Here is a 23,734-nt window from a genome sequence, read left to right on the forward strand (position 1 = left end):
CAATACACATTCAACACAAGTGTACAATTCTTATATGCCCCCAACTCCCTTCTTGTGCCTTTCTCCTTTAGTTTAATCACAAAATGCAACCTCAGCAGGCAGTGGAGGAACATCAATGAGACAGCGATGATGAAGAGAGCATTACTCAATTTCAAACTCTCACTAGCACAGATCGTCACTTATATGGGATAGCATGGGGACATGATGTGCACATGGTGAGACATTGTCTTCTGCCCTGGCTGCCAGCTCAGTAGAGGACATGTGGGGACATGAGTAGGCACTCTGGAGGGATACTAGAATCATAGAATCCCTCCAGTGTAGATAGATAGGCCATTTGGTGCATCGAGTCCACACTAAACCTCCAAAGAGCATCCCATCCAGACCATCTGTACCCTATCCTTATAAACCTGCATATCTCATGGTTAATCCACCTAGCCTGCACATCCTTGTATACTATGGGCAATTTAAAGGAGCCAGTTCACCTGACCTGCATATCTTGAGTGTGTGGAGAGAAAACCCACACAGACTTGGAGAGAATATGTAAATTCCACACGGACAGTCACCTGTGGCTAGAATCGAACCCAGGTCCCTGGCATTGTGAGGCAGCAGTGCTAACCACCAAGACATTGTTCCACCTAGAAGGCACCATGGAAATCACAATGGTGATTAGTTTATATGCATGAGTTGGGAGGTGATGTTGTGGCTGTACAGGACATTAGTTAGGCCACTTTTGGAATATTGCATGCAATTCTGGTCTCCTTCCTATTGGAAGGATGTTATGGAACTTGAAAGAGTTCAGAAAAGATTTACAAGGATGGTGCCAGGGTTGGAGGATTTGAGCTATAGGTTGAATAGGCTGGGGCTGTTTTCCCTGGAGGCTGAGGGGTGACCTTATAGAGGTTTATAAAATCATGAGGGGCATGGATAGGTTAAATAGACAAAGTCTCTTCCCTGGGGTGGGGGAGTCCAGAATTAGAGGGCTTGGTTTAGGGTGAGAGCGGAAAGATATAAATAAGACCTAAGGGGCAACTTTGTAACACAGAGGGCGGTGCATGTGTGGAATGAGCTACCAGAGGAAGTGGTGGAGGCTAGTACAATTGTAACATTTAAAGGGCATCTGGATGCGTATATGAATAGGAAGGGTTTGAAGGGATTTGGGCCAAGTCCTGGCAATTGGGACTAGACTAAGTTAGGATATCTGGTTGGCATGGATGAGTTGGACCCAAGGGTCTGTTTCTGTGCTGTGTGTCTCTATCTCTCTATGCATGTCCGGATTTACTTTCTAAATTTGATTAGGAATACTTATTTTATGAACATCTTTAATTTTGATTTGCATACCAAGAACGTGATTTGATAGTTTGATGCAGGAAATGGAAAAATGACGAACTACTCAGGAGTGAAAAATTGGGATTGTGGTTACTGGTATCTCACTTTGAGTACATTTTCATGTACAGCAATAGTGAAAGGAGCACTCTAGGTTATTTCCCACACTCCTCTCTTCTTGCAATGTATCCTGTTTTATATCAGTCTTGCTCATTCTCCCACTCCAGCACTCTTTCAGAAGGAGAGTCATCTAGTCCACCTGATTTGTGCAGAAGCTTGGAATTCAGACAAAAATCTTACAGCATCTTACAAATCATTGCCTGTGTACTTTGCAACTTGCAACAACTATAGAAGGCAGGAAACATTTGCAGAATTCTACTAATAGCCAAGGCAAAAAAAAAATCAACTAGCAACTAATTAATGATCTCTTTAAATAGCATTGGTGGGGGTTCTTCCTGCTACTTTACTCATGTTCAATCTGTGAAGTACAGTGATGATATTGGTTGGAGCACTAAGAGATAAAGTGACACTGTAGATTGACATCAAATCAGTGCTGCATGTTACAACTGACAACTATCACAAACTGCCTTCTCAACATTCTTTGAACTAGTTGCACACTAAATGCATTTACTAAGAATATATTCAGCACAAATTCAACTACAGCTGTATCTACAAACATTGGGTGTGATTTTGCACTCAAAATGACACCAGTAGCCTAACCATCAGGTGCTACTGAGCTGAATTTCAAGTCTACAATGCCTTACATTTGAGACAAATAACATCAATAGCCTTTTATTATTCAGCTTCAAATACAATGGTTAGGATCTGAAAAGAAAAATCTGATGCCTTTAAAAGAAAGCTTAACAAAGTAACAACAGGGGGTTATCACTTGTAAACCATGGGAGAAACGCTAAATAATTCCCATCCACTTTTGATGGCTTTAGAAATTCTATTTTAAAAAACATCACCAGAAGGAGAAACCCTCTTGAGGTTACAGCCATTTCCTATGATCAGGCATAATGTGCTTCAAATGTTGGTTTTCTACCAATTCAGTTGATCAATTGCACCTTCTTCAGACTTTCTTTTTTCTATCATGTTTACATCTGATGTGACTCAATGACAAGTCTGTCTGGGCATGAGAAGTCAGCTTGTCATGTTGATTTATGAGTGCATCAAACTGCAACTTGTCCGAATTGAAGCTCACAGTTCATTAATTAGAGCATTGTGACTTTGAAGACTACACTCAGACTGTGAGGTTTTAACGTTTGCCTTAATTTATGTGGTCTGAAATGTGTATCTCTGAGGAAAAACTGAACATTCCCCGTCTGTCTTTGAACTTCTTTTGACTATACAATAATCATTTCTTTGTCCTTTGTGAAGACTGCATCCCCTAGTCATTAATACACATCGAACTGCAGCTGATGAGTAAGCCTTTCTGAATTAGCAAACAGAAAGGAAACAAAGATGAAAGACCATAGAAAAAGAAACCTTCATTACGGATATATCTCACAACATCATGCCTCTTCTTTTTTCTGCCATTTCCATTTTAATTATAGAATATTACTCTTTTCAATACATGTACATACCTCTTTAGTTGGTTTCCCAGCATGTTGTTGCTGCAGAAGCTGAAGATGCAACTGCTCTTGCTGTTTCTTATAAAACTCCTGAAGCTGTTGCTGTTGTGAAAAAGGTTATAAAATAATTACATTAGGACAAAATAAACATTTAAAACTTTTTTAAATGTCGTGACACACAGGCTTGCAATTTGAAAAGAGATATGCAGTCACGTTCTCTTATCAACACTTGAACGACCTTTTGAATCAAAACTTGCCAATAAATCCCTCAGTGTATGAACTATTCTTAGCATTATCATTTCAGAACTAATCTTCAAAATGAACTGATGAAAACATGCCATTTTCCACACTAACTAATTAAAATATGGCAAGAAATGACCTTTGTCTGTCTGAAGAAAGCCAAAATATGCCCTTGCTGAGAATACATGGTTATATACGGAGCAGTCAACGTAATAATTCATAGGAGTAATTATTAGCAATTTTCTAAACAGGTCACTCAAAAGTGATCTGTAAGCAAGAGCAGTCAACCTCCTCTAATATATCTGGCACAAGGGCATAACACGAGAATTAGAGGCGTTATTTCAGCAGCAGACTTGCTGAAAAAAATGTGAATTCAATTAAAATCCAAATTTGACAAAGGCTCCATTTTCAGACGGAGTTAATAGCAGTTATCCAGTTTTGATCAGCATGGCCCAGTCTCACTCACTATAATACTTATCCCTATATGTGCTGCAGAGAAAACATTTTCCACAGGGGAGCTCTTGATATACATTAGGGACTGAGGTAAACTGAAACATGAATGACAACTAGGGAAGCTACCTCTTGTACAACATTACAGAATACAATGCAAGAGAACACAATGCAGGTCTTGCAACGCAACAGGGCACAGCTCAATCCTTCATACAAACCGGCCTCCATCCATTGACTCCATTACACTTCCCACTGCATTGGGAAAGCATCCAGCACAGTCAAAGATCCCTCTCCTCCCCGTTACACTCTCCTTCCACCGTCTTGTTGGGCAGAAGATAGAAACGGGAAAAACAATGACTGCAGATGCTGGAAACCAGATTCTGGATCAGTGGTGCTGGAAGAGCACAGCAGTTCAGGCAGCATCCAATGAGGAGCGAAATCGACATTTCGGGCAAAAGCCCTTCATCAGGAATAAAGGCAGTGAGCTGGAAGCATGGAGAGATAAGCTAGAGCAGAGTGTGGAGGGGAGAGAGTAGCATAGAGTACAATGGGTGAGTGGGGGAGGAGATGAAGGTGATAGGTCAGGGAGGAGAGGATGGAGTGGATGGGTGGAAAAGAAGATAAGCCGGTTGGACAAGTCCGGACAAGTCATGGGGTGAGTGCTGAACTGGAAGTTTGAAACTAGGATGAGGTGGGGGAAGGGGAAATGAGGAAGCTGTTGAAGACCGATCACCTTCATCTCCTCCCCCACTCACCCATTGTACTCTATGCTATTCTCTCCCCACCCCACCCTGCTCTAGCTTATCTCTCCATGCTTGCAGCTCACTGCCTTTATTCCTGATGAAGGGCTTTTGCCCGAAATGTCGATTTCGCTGCTTGTTGGATGCTGTCTGAACTGCTGTGCTCTTCCAGCACCACTGATCCAGAAGATAGAAAAGTTTGAATGCATGTATGAACAGATTCAAGAACAGCTTCTTCCCTGCTGTTGTCAGACTTTTGAATAGACCTCTCAAATACTAATTCTGATCACTCTCTCTGTCTCTCTCTGCTGCTGTAACACTGTATTCTGCACACTGTTTTGCACTTGATATGATACTATCTGCCATATAGCATGCAAAACAACACTTTTCACTGTATCTTGGCACATGTGATAACAACAACAAATTAATCAATCAATCTGGAGGACTAAATTGGAGAAGACCATAAGACCACAAGACATCGGGGCAGAAATTAGGCCATTCAACCCATTGAGTCTGCTCCGCTATTCAATCATGGCAGATACATTTTTCAACCCCATTCTCTTGCTTTCTCACTGTAATCCTTGATCCCCTTTACAATTAAGAACCTATTTAGTTCAGTCTTAAAGATACTCAATGACCTGGTGTCCACTGCCTTTTGTGGCAGTGAATTCCGTAGATTCACCGCTCTCTGGCTGAAAGACATTTCTCCTTATCCTTTTACTCTAAGGCTGCACCCTCAGGTCCTAGTCTCTCCCACCAATGGAAACATCTTCCCAAAATCCACTGTGTCCAGGCCATTCAGTACACTGCAAGTTTCAATTAGATTTCCTTCCCTCCATCCTTCTAAACTCCATCAAGTGTAGTCTCAGGGTCCTCAAATGCCCCTCATATGTTAAGCTATGCATTCCTGGGGCCATTCTTGTGAATCTCCTCTAAATATGCTCCAGGGCCAGTGCATCCTTTCTGACATATGGGACCTAAAACTGCGCACAATACTCCAAATATGGTCTGACCAGAGCCCTATAGAGCCTCAGAAGTACATCACTGCTTTTATATTCAAGTCCTCTCACAATAAATGCCATCACTGCATTTGCCTTCCTAACTACTGACTCAACCTGAAAGTTCACCTTGATAGAATCCTGGATTAGAACTCCCAAGTCTCTCTGCACTTCAGACTTCTGAACGTTCTCCTCATTTAGAAAGTAGTTCATGCCTCTATTCTTCCTACTAAAGGTGCATGACCTCAAACTTTGCCATGTTGTACTTCATCTGCCACTTCTTTGCCCACTCCCTTAACCTGTTCAACTCCTTCTGCAGCCTCCCCGACTGCTCAGTGTTACCTGTCCTTCTACCTATCTTTGTATCATCTGCAAACTCAGCCAGATGCCCTCAGCTCTGTCATCTCGATTGTTAATATATAAAGTGAAAATCTGTGGTCCCAATACTGATCCTTGCAGAACACCACTTGTCACTGGCTGTCATCCTGAAAAGGACCCTTTTACCCCCACTCTGTTTTCTGCCAGGCAGCCAAGCTTCTATCCAAGCTAGCAGCTTGTCTCTAACACCATGGGCCCTTATCTTACTCAGTAGTCACTTCCTCCTTGGGCGATGGCCAGTATACTCAGCTTTGCCCCATCACTCTCTTGAAATTTTGGGAAATTACTCGTGTCTTCCACTGTGAAGACTGACACAAAGTAATTATTCAGCTCTTCAGCCATTTCTTTGTTCCCCACTACTATTTCTCCAGCATCATTTTCCAGCAATCCAATGCCCACTTTTACCTCATTTTTTTCCCATTATATATCAAAATAAACTCTTACAGTCTTCCTTTATATTACTGGCTAGCTTACCCTCGTATTTAATCTTTTCCCTCCTTATTTATTTTCTTGCTGCCTTCTGTTCATCTTTGTAAGCTTCCCAATCCTCTGGTTTTCCATTGTTCTTCACTACTTTATATGCTTTCTCTTTTGCTTTTATGTTATCCCTGACTTCCCTAGTTAGCCATAGTTGCTTCATCCTCCCTGTACCATGCTTCTTTTACCTTGGGATGAATCTCTGCTGTGTCTCCTGAATTACTCCCAGAAACTCCTGCCATTGCTGGTTCACAGTCTTATCTGTTAGGCTCCTCTTCCAGTCAATTCTATCCAGCTCTTCCTTTATGCCTTTGTAGTGGCCTTTATTCAGCTGAAATATTGTTAGTTCTGATTCTATCTTCTTCCTCTCAAATTGCAGAGTAAATTCAATCATGTTATGATCACCATTTCCTAAGGGTTCCTTCACCTTCAGCTCCCTTATCAAGTCTGCCTTACTGCATAACACTTAATCCAGTATTGCCTGTTCACTAGTGGGCTCCTCCAGAAGCTGCTTCAAAAAGCCATCTTGTAGACATTCCACAAATTCCTTTTCTTGTGATCCACCACCAACCTGATTTTCACAATCCACCTGCATACCGAAATCCCCCATGATCATTGCAACTTTGCCTTTCCTACACATCGTTTCTAAGTCCTGATGTATCTTGTGCCTTAGCTCCTGACCACTGTTTTGAGGCCTATACATGACTCCACCTTTTTTTAAAAAATCTATACAGTTCCTCAATTTTACCCACACAGATTCTACACCATCTGACCTTACTTAATTTCTTGCTATTGATTCTATTTAATTTCTTACTAATAAGGCAACCCCACTCCCTCTGCCCACCCGCCTATCTTTTCAATAGGATGTATATTTTTGAATATTCAGCTCCCAATCCTGATCCCCTGAAAGCCTACCACATCATATCTGCCAATTTTGATCCTCGTCACAAGGTTAATTTACCTTATTTCTTATACTGGGTGCAATCAGATATAACACCTTCAGTCCTGCGTTAACCGTCCCTCTTTTCACTGTCATTCATTTGTTCAGTGTGCTTGAAGTTTGATTGCTAACCCTTTCCAAACACTCTGTCCTATTTGTGTTTGTGCTAGAGATTTTAATAACCCCTCCTGAGTTCTGCGGTCTTATCTCCTCTTATAATTCAGGTTTTCTAATTTCCCCCATAACTGTACCCTTCCCTTCCCATTTAGTTTAAAGTCTTGTATATAGCCCTTGTTGTGTGATTCGCTACAACTCTGGGCCCAGCACGGTTCAGATGAAGACCATCCCATTGAACAGGTCCCTTCTTCCCCAGTACCCTCCATTGTCCCATCAATTCAAACCCATTTCTCCCACACAAATCTTTGAACTACACATTTACCTTCTTAACCTTATTGACCCTCTGCCAATTACCTTGTGGGTTCAGGTAGCAATCCAGAGATCATTACCTTTTTGGTTCTGCTTTTTTACTTAGCTCCAAGCTGTTCATACTCCCTGAGCAGAACCTCAGCCCTAGTTTTCTCTGTAGTCCCTAATTGCAATCATGGGATTATGGGGCAAAACTGTAGTTGTGCTAGGATATCTGCGCCCACCAATACCACCACCCCCATGTGAAAGTCAGCAATGAGCCTGTCCTGCTCCCAGGAGTTTCTCCAAACACATTCTGTTTGGCTAAATGCGAGACAGTCATTTATATCACAGAAGGAAATCCACCTGAAAGAAGCTCGCCCATCAAATGACTGTAGAAGCAATGGCCATTGAAAGAACTGCACCAGTCCCTAACTCTTAATGAGCCTGGGAATGAGCATCGGCAAAGGAGCTACCCCCTTCTCTGCAGATGAATCCTGGGAGGTGGTGGTGTAGTGGTAATAACACTGAACTAATAGGAGAAAGTGAGGACTGCAGATGCTGGAGATCAGAGCTGAAAATGTATTGCTGGAAAAGCGCAGCAGGTCAGGTAGCATCCCAAGGAGCAGAAGAGTCGACGTTTCGGGCATGAGCCCTTCTTCAGGAACTAATATCCTTGTATCCCAGGCAAATGGGAAATAGGTTTCAATTGAACCATGGTAGATGGTGAAATTTAAGTTTATTTTACAAATTTGAATACAAAATAAAATTTGCCTTTTTGCAAGGTTTGTGATGGTTTGTAGCTCAAGTTGAGGTTTAGGGTGAAGGTTTGCTCGCTGAGCTGTAGGTTTGATATCCAGATGTTTCATTACCTGGCTAACTAACATCATCAGTAGCGACCTCCAAGTGAAGCGAAGCTGTGTTCTCCTGCTTTCTATTTATATGTTTGTCCTGGATGGGGTTCCTGGGGTTTGTGGTGATGTCATTTCCTGTTCGTTTTCTGAGGGGTTGATAGCTGGCAGCTAGATCTATGTGCTGGTTTATGGCGTTGTGGTTGGAGTGCCAGGCCTCTAGGAATTCTCTGGCATGCCTTTGCTTAGCTTGTCCCAGTCGAAATGGTGGGTTTTTTTCCTCCGTGTGTAGGGCTATGAAGGAAAGAGGGTCATGTCTTTTTGTGGCTAGCTGGTGTTTGTGTATCCTGGTGGCTAACTTTCTTCCTGTGTGTCCTACGTAGTGTTTCTGGCTGGGAATTTTGTAGACGATGTTGGTTTTGTCCATGGCATGTACTGGGTTTTTTAAGTTTGTTAGTTTTTGTTTGTTAGTGTTGGTGGGTTTGTGTGCTACTAGGATTCAGAGGGGTCTTAGTAGTCTGGCTGTCATTTCTGAAACTTCTTTGCTGTATGGTAAGGTGATTAGGGTTTCTGGCTGTGTTTTGTCTGCTTGTCGTGGTTTGTTCTTGAGGAATCTGCGGACTGTATTTTTTGAGTATCCCCAGAAACCCCATCTAGGACAAACATATAAATAGAAAGCAGGAGACAACAGCTTCGCTTCACTTGGAGGTCACCACTGATGATGTTACCTAGCTAGGTAATGAAACGTCTGGATATCAAACCTACAGCTCAGCGAGCGAACCTATACCCCATAAAATTAGCCTAATGACAATCATGTACTATTGTTGATTGGTGTAAAACCCACCTGGTTGACTAACAGTTTTTAGGGAAGGAAAGCCCCCCCTCCTTATCTGGTTTGGCCTACATATTACTAATAATCATGCGGTTGATTCTTAACTATCCTCTGAAGAAGTAGGGCTGAGCAATTAATGCCGGCAAAGCTAGCAATGCCCACATGCCACGAATGAATAAAGGATACTGGCCACTTAAAGGGTTTGACTGGTCAAGGCTGCCAACTCCTCCCCCATCATATGAAGAAATGACGTGGGATTGAAGCAAGGTACCAAGAGTGGGACACCTATTGTTATACCTGATTTTATTCACCCTTCCCATCTGACCAACTGGCCTTGACAATGCGTAATATTCTGCTGATGGTGTGCAACGGCACATTGACTACAACACAGGCGTTATCATAGCAGATCATGCTTTTCACTGTTTGGACGATCAGTAAAAGTTTGGTGTTGTTCATAACAAACATCAATTAGAAGCTGGCCTGCTCTGCTTAAAGATGAGGTGTAATATGATTGCAGCAATTGCTGCACTAAGTAAATTTCATTTTGTAAAAAAACCGAGGACGAGGGCTCCAAGATTTTCAAATGTTGCATTGGAATTCTTGGTGCACAAGGGGAACGGAAGAGCTAAGTTCTATATCCACAGAGCGAAGTTCTATATCCATAGAAGCCTTCCTGACATGCATCAAAAGAGCACTGGGCCTGGAAGTCAAGAACAGGTGCTGAACCGTGAGGAGCTTGAGGACTGCTGCAAGAAATTTTCAAAGTCAACAAATCCATCGTCACAACCCATGTGCTGCTGAATGCACAAGTAGATGCAGCTACTGTTCAACATCTTCACCTGCTCATTGGGCACTTATCAAAATCTTTACCAAATCATACTAACTCCAATATTCATATGATTCATCTCATGTATAAAAATTACAGTGCCAATGTAAACCCCACACCCACATCACAATTTTGAACAAGTGGGTAACTGGAGGTAGGCAGTAATTGAAGTGGACCAGCACATCTCCATGTCCTAAATCCAAAAGGAGATAGGTTTAGCCAGCATCAGGGCAGTGTTCAGGCTGTACTTAATAACAGAACCAATGAAGATGTCAGCATCCTCACACCCAATCTAATTCCTCACATCCAACCTCTCCCTCAACTCCACTCTCTTCTGATTTAAAAGCTGCAAGTGATATAAATATGCAAATTGCTGCCACAAAGCATTCTCGTTATGCTTATTAATTTTCAGATATCAATAGATGCCATTTAATGAAGAACTCGAAGGAATGAGTGATGATGATGCAGAAGTGGTAGTGACACTTGCACCCACTAGCTGAGATATTGACACTGTATATAACTTGGAGGATATATTACAGGCAGGATCCACATGTGGTGAAATATTAGGCATGAATGACAGTCCAGGTAGGAGACAAGGATAGTGCAGGTGCCAACTTGTCAGGGAGAAGACCATAAGTTCAGCAGCAAACAACTCAGCTGAGGACGTCGACTGATGAAGGGCTTATGCCCGAAATGTCAATTCTCCTGCTCCTCGGATGCTGCCTGACCTACTGTGCTTTCCCAGCAACACACTCTTGACTCTGATCTCCAGCATTTGTAGTCCTCACTAACTCCTGAGCACATTGACTGGCATGCCTACAGAGAAATGCTGATACGTACGAATGGTGCAATGGAAAACCTGCCAGAAAGCTTGTGGCCAATTTCAAACAGCATGGAGAATTCCAACACCAGATGCACACAGCTTAAAACTCATTCAAATGAAATGAAATAATGGGCAATTCCATTCCATGATTGTGGACCCAATCATGATACAACATCCGATGGCCATGTCCAGTTTCTACTGAGCCACAAGCAAAACCCACCCAATATCTGAGTGCTACAGGGGAGGGTCAGAATAGTGTTATGCGAGGTCACCTTCCTGCTATCAGATCATGACTGTGAACTCTAGCACACAAAGGGGTTTGCAACTTGTCACAGCAATCCATGTCTATCAAACATATTGCTGGGATTGCTGAGACATCATGGGGTGGCACGGTGGTTCAGCGGTTAGCACTGCTGCCTCACAACACCAGGGACCCAGGCTCGATTCTTGCTTTGGGCGACTGTCTGTGTGGAGTTTGCACATTCTGCCCATGTGTGGGTTTGCTCCAGTGTCCTCCCACGATCCAAAGATGTGCAAGTTAGGTGAATTGACCCGGTTACAATTGCCCATTGTGTTCAGGGATGTGTAGGTTAGGTGGATTAGCCTGGGTAAATGTAGAGAAGTGGGGGGATGGGTTTGGGTGGATTACTCTTTGGAGGGTCAGTTAGGCTGTAGGCCTGTTTTCACACTGTAGGAATTCTATATCTATATCATCGCAGACAATGAAGATTCTTCATTTCTCTGGAAGACAAGTTTTATTCTCTCACCAGTGCCTCTCCATCTGTACCTTTGCAGTTTTATCATACAGCCGATCAAGCCTTAGCTCCACCCATACAGAGTTAAAAATCACACAACCCCAGGTGATAATCCAACAGGTTTATGCGGAAGTACAAGCTTTTGGAGCACTGCTCCTTCATCAGGTAGCTATGTATTGAACAAACCCATGTGAGATAACACAGATCATAGCCTGGTCTCTAGGCTGTAAGCATATCAAGGCCCTCCTCCAATGCCAACTACAGACTCCTCTACTAAGCAGCTTTGTTGCAGCTATTATGATATATCATAGAATCTGGGGCACTAGGCCAAACAATGATAAACAGCAAGGGAATGTACAACGGTGATGAATTGATCTTTTCAGATAATAATGTATAATTTCAATTATAAGCTTGAATTAGAAAGTTGGCTTAATGGCTTATTTACTTTTGCATGGTGGCAGCCAATGGAAAAAATGAAGAGAAGACCTGCTAACGGTGCTGAATGGGGAACTGGTATTACAATCACTGGAATTGCACTTGGATGTGTTATGTGTAGATGATCCGGTCAGACAGAAACTTTCTCAATGGTCCTTTGCCTTCCTCTAACCCTTTTTTGCCTCATATCTATGTGTATTCATGCTCTTTACTTCCTTACCCTTTATCATCAGGGCTGTTCCCTCATGATGATGAAATTGTTCTGCTGGAGCTGCCCAACAAAAAATCCAACATCTGCTCTGCCATTTAGTGCCAGTGAATATGGCACATTGTATGTGGGGGCTTGACTTTTATTTTATGGGTGGTGCACAGATGGGCATGTATTGTGCACTAGAGTCATTAGTCATGGCCTCTTTGCAATACGGCCAAAGTCAAGTATATGTATCAGGGTGACTTAACTTTGCAGCTTTTTTAGGGGGTGGGGACATGGGGAAGAGTGGAAAGTCAGAAAAACAATGACAGTAGGGAACTGAATAATTATTGCGGCCTTTCTACAGCCACAGACATAAATGTAACTGGTAGCAATCATAACTAGTGCAAAAGAAGAAACACAACGCAAGAATAAAAGTTTTAAATTAGGGATAGATGAATTTTTCTCAACTGTGATGTGATTTGGCAAAAAGCAGATAGAAAGGGAGATGAATGTCACAGCAACAAGACACATCAGGATTCAGAATGGATATGTTCCCATAAACAGAAATCTAAAACCTCCCACTGGATTTTGAAAAGTATACTGTGGGTAGGTAAGGCATACAGAGAAAGTTTGTGTTAGATCTGAAGAGTTTAATACTGCAAGGAACCTGGAGAAGTATGAAAATTCAGGAATAAAGGTGAAAATAAAATCATCAAAGCAGAGAGAAGACCTGAAAAAGTAACAGCAAGCAAAGTCAAGGGAAGTCCAAAGGTGTTTTATAAATAGATAAAGAGCAATGAAATAAGTAAAGACCGAAAAGGGCCATTAAAAGACCTCAAAAGGTGGCTTGTGTGTGGAAGCGCAAAACATGGACATGATTCTCAATTAATATTTTGCATCTGTTTAAGAGAGAAGGATAAAGTTAGGGAGGAGGAATGTGAAGTGTTGGATGAGATCAACTTAATGAGAAGGGAAATATTAAAAGCTTCAGTGTACTTGAAAGTGGTTGATTATCAGGCTCACTTGAACCGTACCTGTGCACATGGAAACCAAGCAAAAATAGTGCAAGTTCTGGCTATCAGTCTCCATGTACTTGAAAACTAGAGGACTGCTAACATTAGAGCATTGTCCTAATTGGGAGAAAGGGGCATCGTGAATAACTACAGGTCCAAAAGGCTAATCTTAAAAGAAAATAAACAATGATGGTATAAATTATCACTTAAGGTGCCTTGAATTAATCAAGCAATTGGATTTTATGAAGGGAGTCTTATATCTGACTAATTTGTTTGAATTTTGAGACAAATTAATGCAGAAGATGGAAGAGATTGCATCTTACATGGACATTAGCACAGTTTGTGACAAGTTCTTATACGAGATTGATCAGGAATTTAAAAATCTTAGCGATTCCAAGGATAAGCAGTGAGGCGGACCCAAAACCGATTCAGTAGCAGAAAGCAAAGAGTTACGCTTGTGCATTTTCATGATTGGCAGGTTGTTTCCATAAGGGTTCCACAGAGCACAGTATAGTGTCCGTTTGAGTATATCGTATATCAATAATTTAGCCTTAAATACAGAGGGCATGACTAAGAAGTTTGCAGATATTAAGAAAGCTGCAAAATGCAGGATAATACGAACAGGCCAAATAGGTAGAAAAGTGTCAAATGTAATTCAAACTGCAGAAATGGAAGGTGAGGAATGTGGGGAGGTCAAATGCCAATAAGACCCAAAAAATATACATTCCAAAAATTGCATAAGAGCTGAAAGACTTTGGAGTGCATGTCTACATAACCCTTCAGGTAGCAGGACAGACATATGAGGTGGTCAAGGAAGCATATGGGATTCTTTTCATTTTTGCCTTTATTATAATAAGTTATAATAGAACTGTATAAACATTCTTTCGACCACAGTTAGAATGTTATGCCGTGTTCTAGCCACTGTATTACTAGAAATATGTGGTCACTCTAGAAGTTCACAATGAAGGACGCCAAGAATAGAAGTTGAGTGATGTAGCAAACATGATTAGGTTAAAGCTGCTTTACTTGGAACAAAGGAGCCTATTAATTGAGGTGTGTAAAATTACAAGGCACATAGGTAGAGTAGATAAGAAGGACCTATTTCAATTCACAGAGAGGTCAATAATCAGAGAGAATACATTCAAAATGATCAGTCAAAGGATTAGGGATAAGTTGAGGAACAAACGTTTTTCATCCAGAAGGCTGTTGAAGGGATTGTAGAGGTAAAACTCCCATCACATTATAAAACACTTTAATGTACATCGCATATACCGTACACTGTAGGTTTCCAGACTGAGAGTTGGAAAGTGGGATATAGACTGGATAGCTCCTTCACAATTGGCAGGGACATAACAGGCTAGACAGTCTACTCTTAGGCAGTTTTTTTTTAAATTGTTCAACCTCTCAATAGATAATGTTTGAGGTCCAGGAACTAGCTTTTGGTTTGCTGTGGTGGTTCTAATGTAATCAGCATTGTGGGCTGTCGCAGAGTGCAGGTATCATGACTACTGCCAAGATACAAGGCATTGTCCTGGATGATTCAATGCCTATCGTCATAGATTAGCTAGGTGTTGAGGGGGTGGAACCCCTTCATTTCCAGTATATGCATCATCTGCAAAAAATGATGAGCGTGCAGTCAATAGCACTTGGCATCGCGAAGATGCTTGCAATCTCAGCAACACTGTAATTTTGCTCTGCCTACTAATATCTGGCAAGAAGAAATGAAATATTTTGCTGTGTTTAAATAGGGAGCCTTCGGACCTCTTTTATTCCACATTGCACTGAAAACTGCAACTGTGTCAAATATCGACAACTCCAGTTTTTGCAAGGAGCCACACACATAAAAATGCATCATCACTGTTACCATAAGTCACTAGCAATGAGGTCCTGAGGTTGCAATTGTGGGTGCAGAAAATGTCAGGTTTCAGTGAAGTGCAGACACCTTACACTTTGTTCCTTGCTAATGCTCAGGGAAGAGAATTGCTCCTTGAACGCTTTGCAAAATATGCCATCCAAGTGACTGCCCTTCACCTCACCACCCTCTCATCCTCCAAAAGTTTGTCCTGCTGCTGTGCTAGGCCAACACTTCATTCTCCAAGTCACACTATACATCAAGAGGAATGGGAGAAAGTGAGGACTGCAGATGCTGGATACTAGACTTGAGAGCTTGGTGCTGGAAAAACACAGCCAGTCAGGCAGCATCCGAGGTGGAGAATTGACATTTCGGGCATAAGCTTGATTCTGATGAAGAGCTTATGCTCGAAACATCAATTCCCTTGCTCCTCAGATGCTGCCTGACCGCTGTGCTTTTCCAGCACCAAATCTTGACCAAGGAGAATGGCTTCTACACTACTCACGTCTAGTGGTTTGTGCAGAATCCTTGAAAGTCTGCAAGATGTTCTCTGATTGCTTTTGTATCTTTTTTGCAATTAAAGACAACACTAAACATTTGCAAAATCATAGAAGAAGAAGAACTCAATCAGCAATTAACCAGTCAGAAGCTGATCCCTGTAAGTAGCACTGATGCTAAGCATGTGTTCAGGGCTACCACCTATTTGTATGTTGAGGTCCAAAATGGCCCTCAAATGATTGATGTAATGGTCTGGCTGCTCTGTATACTTTGGTTTATATTCAATAAGACAAAAAAGGTACTTGGTATCAGTCGCCAAGAGTGCGCACAGGCTCTGTGAATGCCATTTTGGAAAAGATACAGACAGCACATTGAAAATTCTTGAACTGGCATGATAAAAATCACTTTCACCGAGCAACAGCAGTGTACTGAGACAAAATAGAGGATGTGATTGCGACTCATTTTTAAAAAAAGTCAAGGTAATTTGTGATATTTATTTGGTACAGATTCACGCAAGTGATTACTAATTCAGAATACATTGTACTACTAATTGGGCCTAACAAGAGTCTCCAGGGTAGTATTCAAATTATTAGCTGATTTAGAATGTTTGTCTAATTACTACAATAAACCCTCTTAATTCAGCTTGTCATGGATCTATACATAAATGTGTTATTTGAATAGCTTGGTGACATGGCTTGTTAGTAAATTAAAGTACTGTGCTACAAATGCAAGAGTGGAGAGGTAAGGTTTGCCAATCTGCTAGCAGAGTGCTCCCAATCATACATTGTTAAATCTCTGTAAGCAACAGACAGAGAACAGGGAGGAAGAGTGGGAGGGGGAGAATGGGTAAGGAAGGTCTAAATTCAATAGCCCAAACAACTGAAAACCTTATACTGTCTGCTAATTATAATGGTTGTGGCATACAACTGAGCATGTCTCAGCAAGACACAATACTTAAAGGTAGTCTGCATTGCTTTGACCTGTTAAAAGACTGAAATGGACTGGAGTAGCATGAACGCATGACTGCTGCCAGGATAGTCAGTGTGCCCCAACATGACGTGCCAAACACAGTCACCAACTGCACATTCAATGAGCATTTGCCCCATTGTGATTTTCATGCATTTAACATTGAAATGTAATGTCCACACAACCAGAAGGGTCCATTCATTGGCATGTGACAACACTGGCAAAGCTCTTTGTGCAGTTTTCCTCATTCTCTCTGCTCAAAGAAAACACTAAAGTTGCTTCTTCTGAATGAAACTCTTGTCACTGTGCTAAAGTAGCAACAATTGATAAACTGACGAGATAACAGTCATATTGCCTGTTACAATTTCAAAGCATCCAGTTACAAAGAAATCGACGGCTACAATCCCCTTCACAGTCAATAGCAGAGCCATCCTTGCCCATCCTAACACTGCAGATCTGGTCCCAAGAAGTTGCACAGTACTTCTTAACTATTTTCTTGATGAATCACAAACACGAGCTAGAGAATGGGAACTGTTCTTAGAAGACATAGTAGGTAAGAGTTCCTCTGAAGAGTGCTTCACCCATCCTCTTCCTTCTGTGAGCAGCTGGTTTTCTTGGTCTCTGACTCTGCACCAACTGATTCTAATGATCATCCCATGGGGAACTGCCCTTACAGATCCTACAATTAAGAGCAAGTGGTGCAGTCACAAGCAATGTCTTTCTCACATACCACACCACTTTCTGTATACTCTATCAAACACTGTCAACTCCTCCAAATGTCTAGTACTAACACAAACTCAAAGAGAGCCAGCAGAATGTAAGCAGCAAATAATCCCGTTAAATCATGCATGTTGGGGTTTGGCAAGCTGTAGAACACATGTTCAGTCATGCATGCTTAAGGCTGATTGCTAAGTAGATTTGAGGGCCCAAAATTACCAATCTGATATCAAATTCGTACTACATGCTGCCTGATGTCATGATCAGCCAACTCTGCATACTGTTGCTGCATGCACATTAGTGCTCACACCAACATTGTCACCATGATGACAATGCTACCAACATGATGGAGCTGAACTTTGCAGGTAAGTTATTGTGACACCATGATTCTTTTTTGATAAACAGGCCAGAGAGTTCAAAATTGTCCTCTAGTGACCTGTTATGTGATAGCACTGGCATAATAAACTTATCCCCTATGCCTGGAAATGTCAAGGAACTGCCTAAACAAAATTACAAAATAAAAACACAACAAACGAAGTTTAAAGAAATCAGGATTAACACAACAGGGCTCATTATATGGAAATTGGTATGTGATACACTATGGAAACAAGAATGCAATGTCCATTGTTAGTTAGGCTTAGTGCTTGAGGGCAACAAGGAGTGGGATGTCAATAACCCTTAAAAAAACCTAGCTACCTTCTGCCAAGAATACACTGAAATTCCACTGAGAAATCTGGCCTGTGCCAAATCTACATAAGTGAATTATCTAAGGTATATCATAATATTTAATGTTAGAACAGGGTAGTAAGGGGAAAACCTGATAATGGATTGAAGGAGAATCCTATAATATGTACAGTGTAAAGGAATCTATGGAGTGTATTTTTTGTTCAGCTCATTGTATAGTCTCGTCCAAGCACCGTCTGCCAATGTCTTGAAAAGGATAGAAGTACAACTGCAATGAATATTCTCTCCCTCTATTACTACATGTAAAGTAATAACCAACATTTCGCTAAATGCATACCGCCACATAACATTTCTGCCAAATGCAACCAACAGTCATTCTATGGACAAAATGTGATTATTGATATTTAAAATAATTACTTTATTGATAAAAGAATTATTAAAAATGCATTCTGGTAAAAGATAATGATGTATCATGTGGAGTTATAATGAGAACATGCTGGTTATTTTTGGATTATAAGTGATTAAAGCAATGTAGGAATTGAACCAAGTAAAGGTAAAAAGTAGCTATTGTACAGAATGCTATCAAAGTCTAAAGCATCTCTTTCACATGAATAGTCGCATAGCACATGATTTAACTATAATACCTGGCAAGATATTCATGCAGAATAGCTGCAAAAGCTCATCAGTTCAGCAAAGCACTTGAATCAGTAAAAGAACACAGCAGAGTTGTATGTTGACGTGGGATGAATTGGATAGTATTGTCATCCAAAGTAGTGTACATAAGTAACACCCTGATGTAGATTTTATACACAATTTATATACTTGTTACAGAGACTTTTCATCCTTGATGAAAGACAATGGTTTAGATATTCCCCACCCTCTTAACCAAGTTTTTCTTTGCTAGATTTGTAGAGGGCAATGAAACATAAATCAAATTTTAAAATGGACAGTGCAGCTTTATAATGCTGAGCATGGAACAGTGGGAGTGTTTGTAAGGCTCTGGTGCGAAACATTTAAAAAGTAAATAGAAAAGACATTAGGTTGTTTTTGATATTGGAACTTGTGGCATTAGTCTTGCAATGTACAATTTCCAAGATTTGAAGCCAATGTTATTTTAAAAATGACTTCAATCTTTCAGGCTGTTGGATTGATGGCTCTGCCTCATGGTATGGTTGGCCCATTGTTTCAGCTGCTTGGCGTGATGACAAATTAGACACTGGGAAATCTGCCTCTAATGTGCAGATGATCTTGAAACTGAACTCAGAGAGGTAGATATGTACTAGGTAGAAGTTCCATCTTGCTAGAAGTGTCCCTCTCAATAAGAAAACCATGTCAAATGATCTGGCATGCACTGTGCCTTCAAGATGGGAAAACAAATCAAAGGCATTTCACAATAGTGTAATCTGACAAATGGATACCAAGCCAATGAAGTTAGAGGAGAGATGGTAAAAGAAGTGAGCATTAAATATTATCTTAAAGATGAAACAGAAACGAGAAGCAGGAAGGATTTGAAATTGAATCCAGAGCACAGAAGATATTAGCTATCAATAAAAAGGATGCAGAGGGAGTTAGACTCATAAAAACACAGAATTCTGTGGGAATAAGAGTAGTGGTCTGGACAGAAGCTAGTTACAAAGTTCAAGAAAAAAGGCCTTACACGTGAATAAACATAAGGATGATAATTATATATCAGAAGTATTGGTGGCTGGAAACCAATGTAAGTCAACAGAGAAACAGCTGGTGGATGAGTAGGATTTCCTCCAGATAGGTTATGGGTGGTAACATTTTGTTGAGCTGAAGGTTATGGAGGTTAGCCAGGAAAGGAGTGGAACAATTGAGAGTCGAGGTGACAAAGGCACAGAAGAGAATTTCTGCAACAGATGGGCTGAGGCAGGTGTGGAGACAGGCAATGTTACAGAGGTGGAATTAGGCAGCTACACATAATGTTCGTTACTATTTAGATGTGAAAATTTGCTTGCCTGTCGGATTTTAAATAAGTGAGAAGAGTTACATAAATAATGCTATCCAGTTTTGACTGAAACTGAACTGGGTTCTTTCAGGTAATGTGATTGTAAACCTGATTTAACAGCCGATAGTGAAGTTACCTGCTGTAGCATGATAGCCTGTTGCTGCTGAAGCAAAGCCTGGAGTTGCTGAGGAGTCAGTACTTGTTGCTGTAAAATCTGTTGCATTTGCTGGTGAGTTATCACTTGAGGTGTCATCATAGCCACTGATACTGGAACCTAAAGACACAACACATGAGAATAAGGAACAAAATATTTCTAAAGTTGTACATGGATTTATAACAATTATCATCTAGCAGAAAATTGCTGAGTGAAGTGCTGAGATTGTCATATCAGTTTCAAGCTGTATCCCAACATGATTCAATCAAAAACTGCAATGAAATGGTATATTAACATTTTTTCTTTTTATCTTAGCAAAGATTGAACCCGAAAGTTATGTATTTTCTTTTTATTAAGGCACTGACATGTACTCTTTGTCCTTATTTTCTGGGTCAGTGATTGACAGGAATTGGACGAAAGAACAGAGGTTGGTTGCTCTTAAACACATGGCATAAAAAAACTTTCCAATCCCATGACTGAAACAGAGTTTTAGCAATTAATATGGTTCAATACTTATAGTATTTCAAAATATGAAATCCTGTATGGAGCACAGTAGCTTTATAAAAAAAATACTATGAAAAATGCAGACTTACTATATAAAGTAGAAATGAGAAAAAGTGTTTATATTTCTATGACTAATATCAAGCTATCACTAATACAAATGCTAGTTTTGAATGTGAACATTGCTATTTCTTAAAAGAAGGCTCCAGTATGATCTCAATTGTTCATATACTGATTCAAACTATGTGGTTGTTGATAGTGCCAGATATTTCATATTGCTGACATACCCAAAGCAGCTTTTCTCACTGACATTTCAGTGACAAACAGTTACAGTGATGAACCTGATAGCATTTCACATTTGCAACTATTAATGTGTCCAAGTGCATGGACATCCTTCTGAACTGAAACAGAGTAAAACCTGCATATTGTGTATGAAGGATGATGTCTTGTTCTGATAATGAAGCCGACATTAAAATGACAGTCTGTCTCAAACAACATTGCATTGTTATTTTCATGCTAACATTTCATAACACTATCATAAATTTTGCACGTTAGTAGAATGAAACTCAGTTTTTAAATCAATCATTACGGTTTGTTGAAATGTTGGGATATCGGATATAAATTTCAAGCTTATCAAAATACAAAGCTTTTTCAATGCTTTTTATAAAACTGAACACAGAATTTTTAAAAATGTTTTATCAGATGGAAAGTATTATTATTATCTCTGATTAAAATACATTTGATTGCTTGTAGAATTTATTTAAATGTCACAATTATTTCAAAGATATATAGCTTAATGTTTGGATACTATTCCTAAATTCTATTTCGTTTCCATGCATTCATACACAAATAAAAATTCCCATTGATCACACAATAGTAGAAATATGAAAGTGTAATCTGATCTATTGCTTTATATCATCTTGGGGGGATATTTTCGAACCTAAAAATAGGTTAGTACAGTGAAAGGATTTAAAAAGGTATTGAATAACAAACCCTAATACAGGATTCAGCAAACAAACTTCTGCATCTTGATGCTGTGATGATGCATTTCAGTATTTCTGTCGTTAAGAGCTCTTAATTCTATTTTATCGCTGATTTCTTCTTCCATTTGCATAGCGCATTCACTTTCCTAATTTCACAGTCATTATGCACTGATGTCCTGATTTCTCAGCATCACTAATCTCGACGAACTTAAATCACTGATGAAGGTCAGACAGATGAAGGCACATTCTAAACTCCACACAGAGCTTTCTTTCTCCATCATACTAATTCATTTCTATTAAAATATCTGGACTTGCCAGGTTTACTAGCTATTTTCTAGGTGAAGGGGTAATAGAAGTTCACACTTTAAATGTACAAGTGCTATCCTATTGTCTTTTCTGCAATAACTAATGTCAGAAATCAAAGAGCATGCAGCATTGGCAGTAGGCTATTATAACATACACTTTATTACACACTACTACAGAGGTCATTAGCAGCAAGAATGATTGTATTGTTCTTAACCTATTGATCACTCCAACTACTGCCATTTAATCCCTTGTTGAGTGACTGAAAACTGCTATAAGGCACACTGTAGGGAATCCTTTAACACGACAACATATAACCCAAGCTTTGGACATTATAAACAAATGTAGAGAAGCTGTAACAGAAGGTTCGTTTATGCAAAAGATAAACAAAATATACAAATCTGTTACTAACCATTCACCAACATAATGCTACACTCAAGACACTGTAAAAATTCCAGCTTACAAAGTGAAACTAAACAAAACAAATACTGAATTAGAAAAAGTTAACCAAAGTAACATTTCTTTTACAAGATTTTAAATTTAACATTATGATATTTATGAACTGCATTATGTATGTATAAAATATATTGCAATAAATGACTGAATCAACTTACTTCATCATAATTTGGTAAAGAACATTTTAGATAAATTGTTAACATTTGTTTCAAAGACCTGTTCTTGATTTTGAAAAAAAAATTTCATTTCACAAAGTGAAATAAAATGCTTCAATTTTGTATGCTAAAATACATCATACCTTAAGTTCATGGCTGGTGATAATCAGATAAGCAAGATCGGATTCTGATAAAACAGTTTAAAAAGCAGAGACAGATAATAACGAGTTAACTCGAGAGGTAAAAGATGATTTGAAGTTAAAAGAACAACCACAGTGTGATGTATTTTCCTGTATGAAATTTTATTTGTGACCTTATGAGTTTTTCAACAGTAATTTATATCATGCAGTAAGTGGTGCAACAGAATCCAAAGGCATACATCCATTAAAAACACAGACCTTTCATCTGCTGCCTTGCAAACTTATACTGCTACTTCCTGAAGAAACATAAAAATCAATTTGCTTTTAAGATAATGAAAGTTGTGATAGAACTAAGTTGTTCATTCCAAAAAGGTCTACTCACTTGTTAACAAGCCCAGATATGACTTCATTAATTGGATGAGTTGCTCAATCCACCAGGCAGTTATCATCTATCAATCATATATTTAATCCATCACAAGTTCATAAATACTATCAAATTTATGAGAGAGAACAACCTGTATTTGTGGGTGCTTTATACATGGATTGTATATTGGATGTTCCCAAATTAAAAGTGGTGACTGACACTTGGTTGTAACTACATTCATATCTTCAATAAAAAAAACCCAACAGATTTCCGAAACTACAAATAATAACTTGCCTCAAGTGAATAGTTGCACTTGTGCCTAAAGCCTTATCTGTATGGAATATGAATAACTAAACACCTTGATGTATAAATACTATTTTAAGTTTTAATTTTAAAGCCATAGCCAAAGAGTTTTAGGTCCCTGAAAACACATTGAGTGCAAAGTCAACCAATTACTTTTGAAATGTAATTGACATTTTTTTCTCTGACAACAGAGAATCTATAAAGCAAGATATCACAAACTACAAGAGAGATAAACAACAAATTAAATTAGGTGTTGAGATTGAAGGGAGAAAGCTGGTCAAGGTACCAGAACTCCCTGCTTAATTTCAAATAACATTGTGAGATCTTCCACATTCACGTGACAAGTAACTGGACCATGAATTAATTCCATATTGTTGATGAAACAACCTCCATCAATACTGCTGCGACGTGCCAGCCTGGTTTATGGTCTTGACCC

At 39.8% G+C, this 23,734-nt stretch overlaps 1 protein-coding gene across 14 annotated transcripts in view; it reads right to left on the reverse strand.

The window, feature by feature from the left end:
* Positions 1 to 23,734, reverse strand: part of foxp1b (forkhead box P1b) — a 489,011-nt gene that overhangs the window by 123,835 nt on the left and 341,442 nt on the right. For all 14 annotated transcript variants that reach the window (XM_060835708.1, XM_060835701.1, XM_060835700.1 and 11 more), the window contains 2 exons: positions 20,076 to 20,213; positions 2,910 to 2,999 (listed from right to left, as the gene is read on the reverse strand). In XM_060835708.1, coding sequence (XP_060691691.1) covers positions 2,910 to 2,999; positions 20,076 to 20,213 — 228 coding nt within the window. The remainder of the gene's footprint in view (positions 1 to 2,909; positions 3,000 to 20,075; positions 20,214 to 23,734) is intronic.

This window comes from Hemiscyllium ocellatum, chromosome 14 (genome assembly GCF_020745735.1).
Source record: "Hemiscyllium ocellatum isolate sHemOce1 chromosome 14, sHemOce1.pat.X.cur, whole genome shotgun sequence".
Classification (NCBI taxonomy): domain Eukaryota; kingdom Metazoa; phylum Chordata; class Chondrichthyes; order Orectolobiformes; family Hemiscylliidae; genus Hemiscyllium; species Hemiscyllium ocellatum.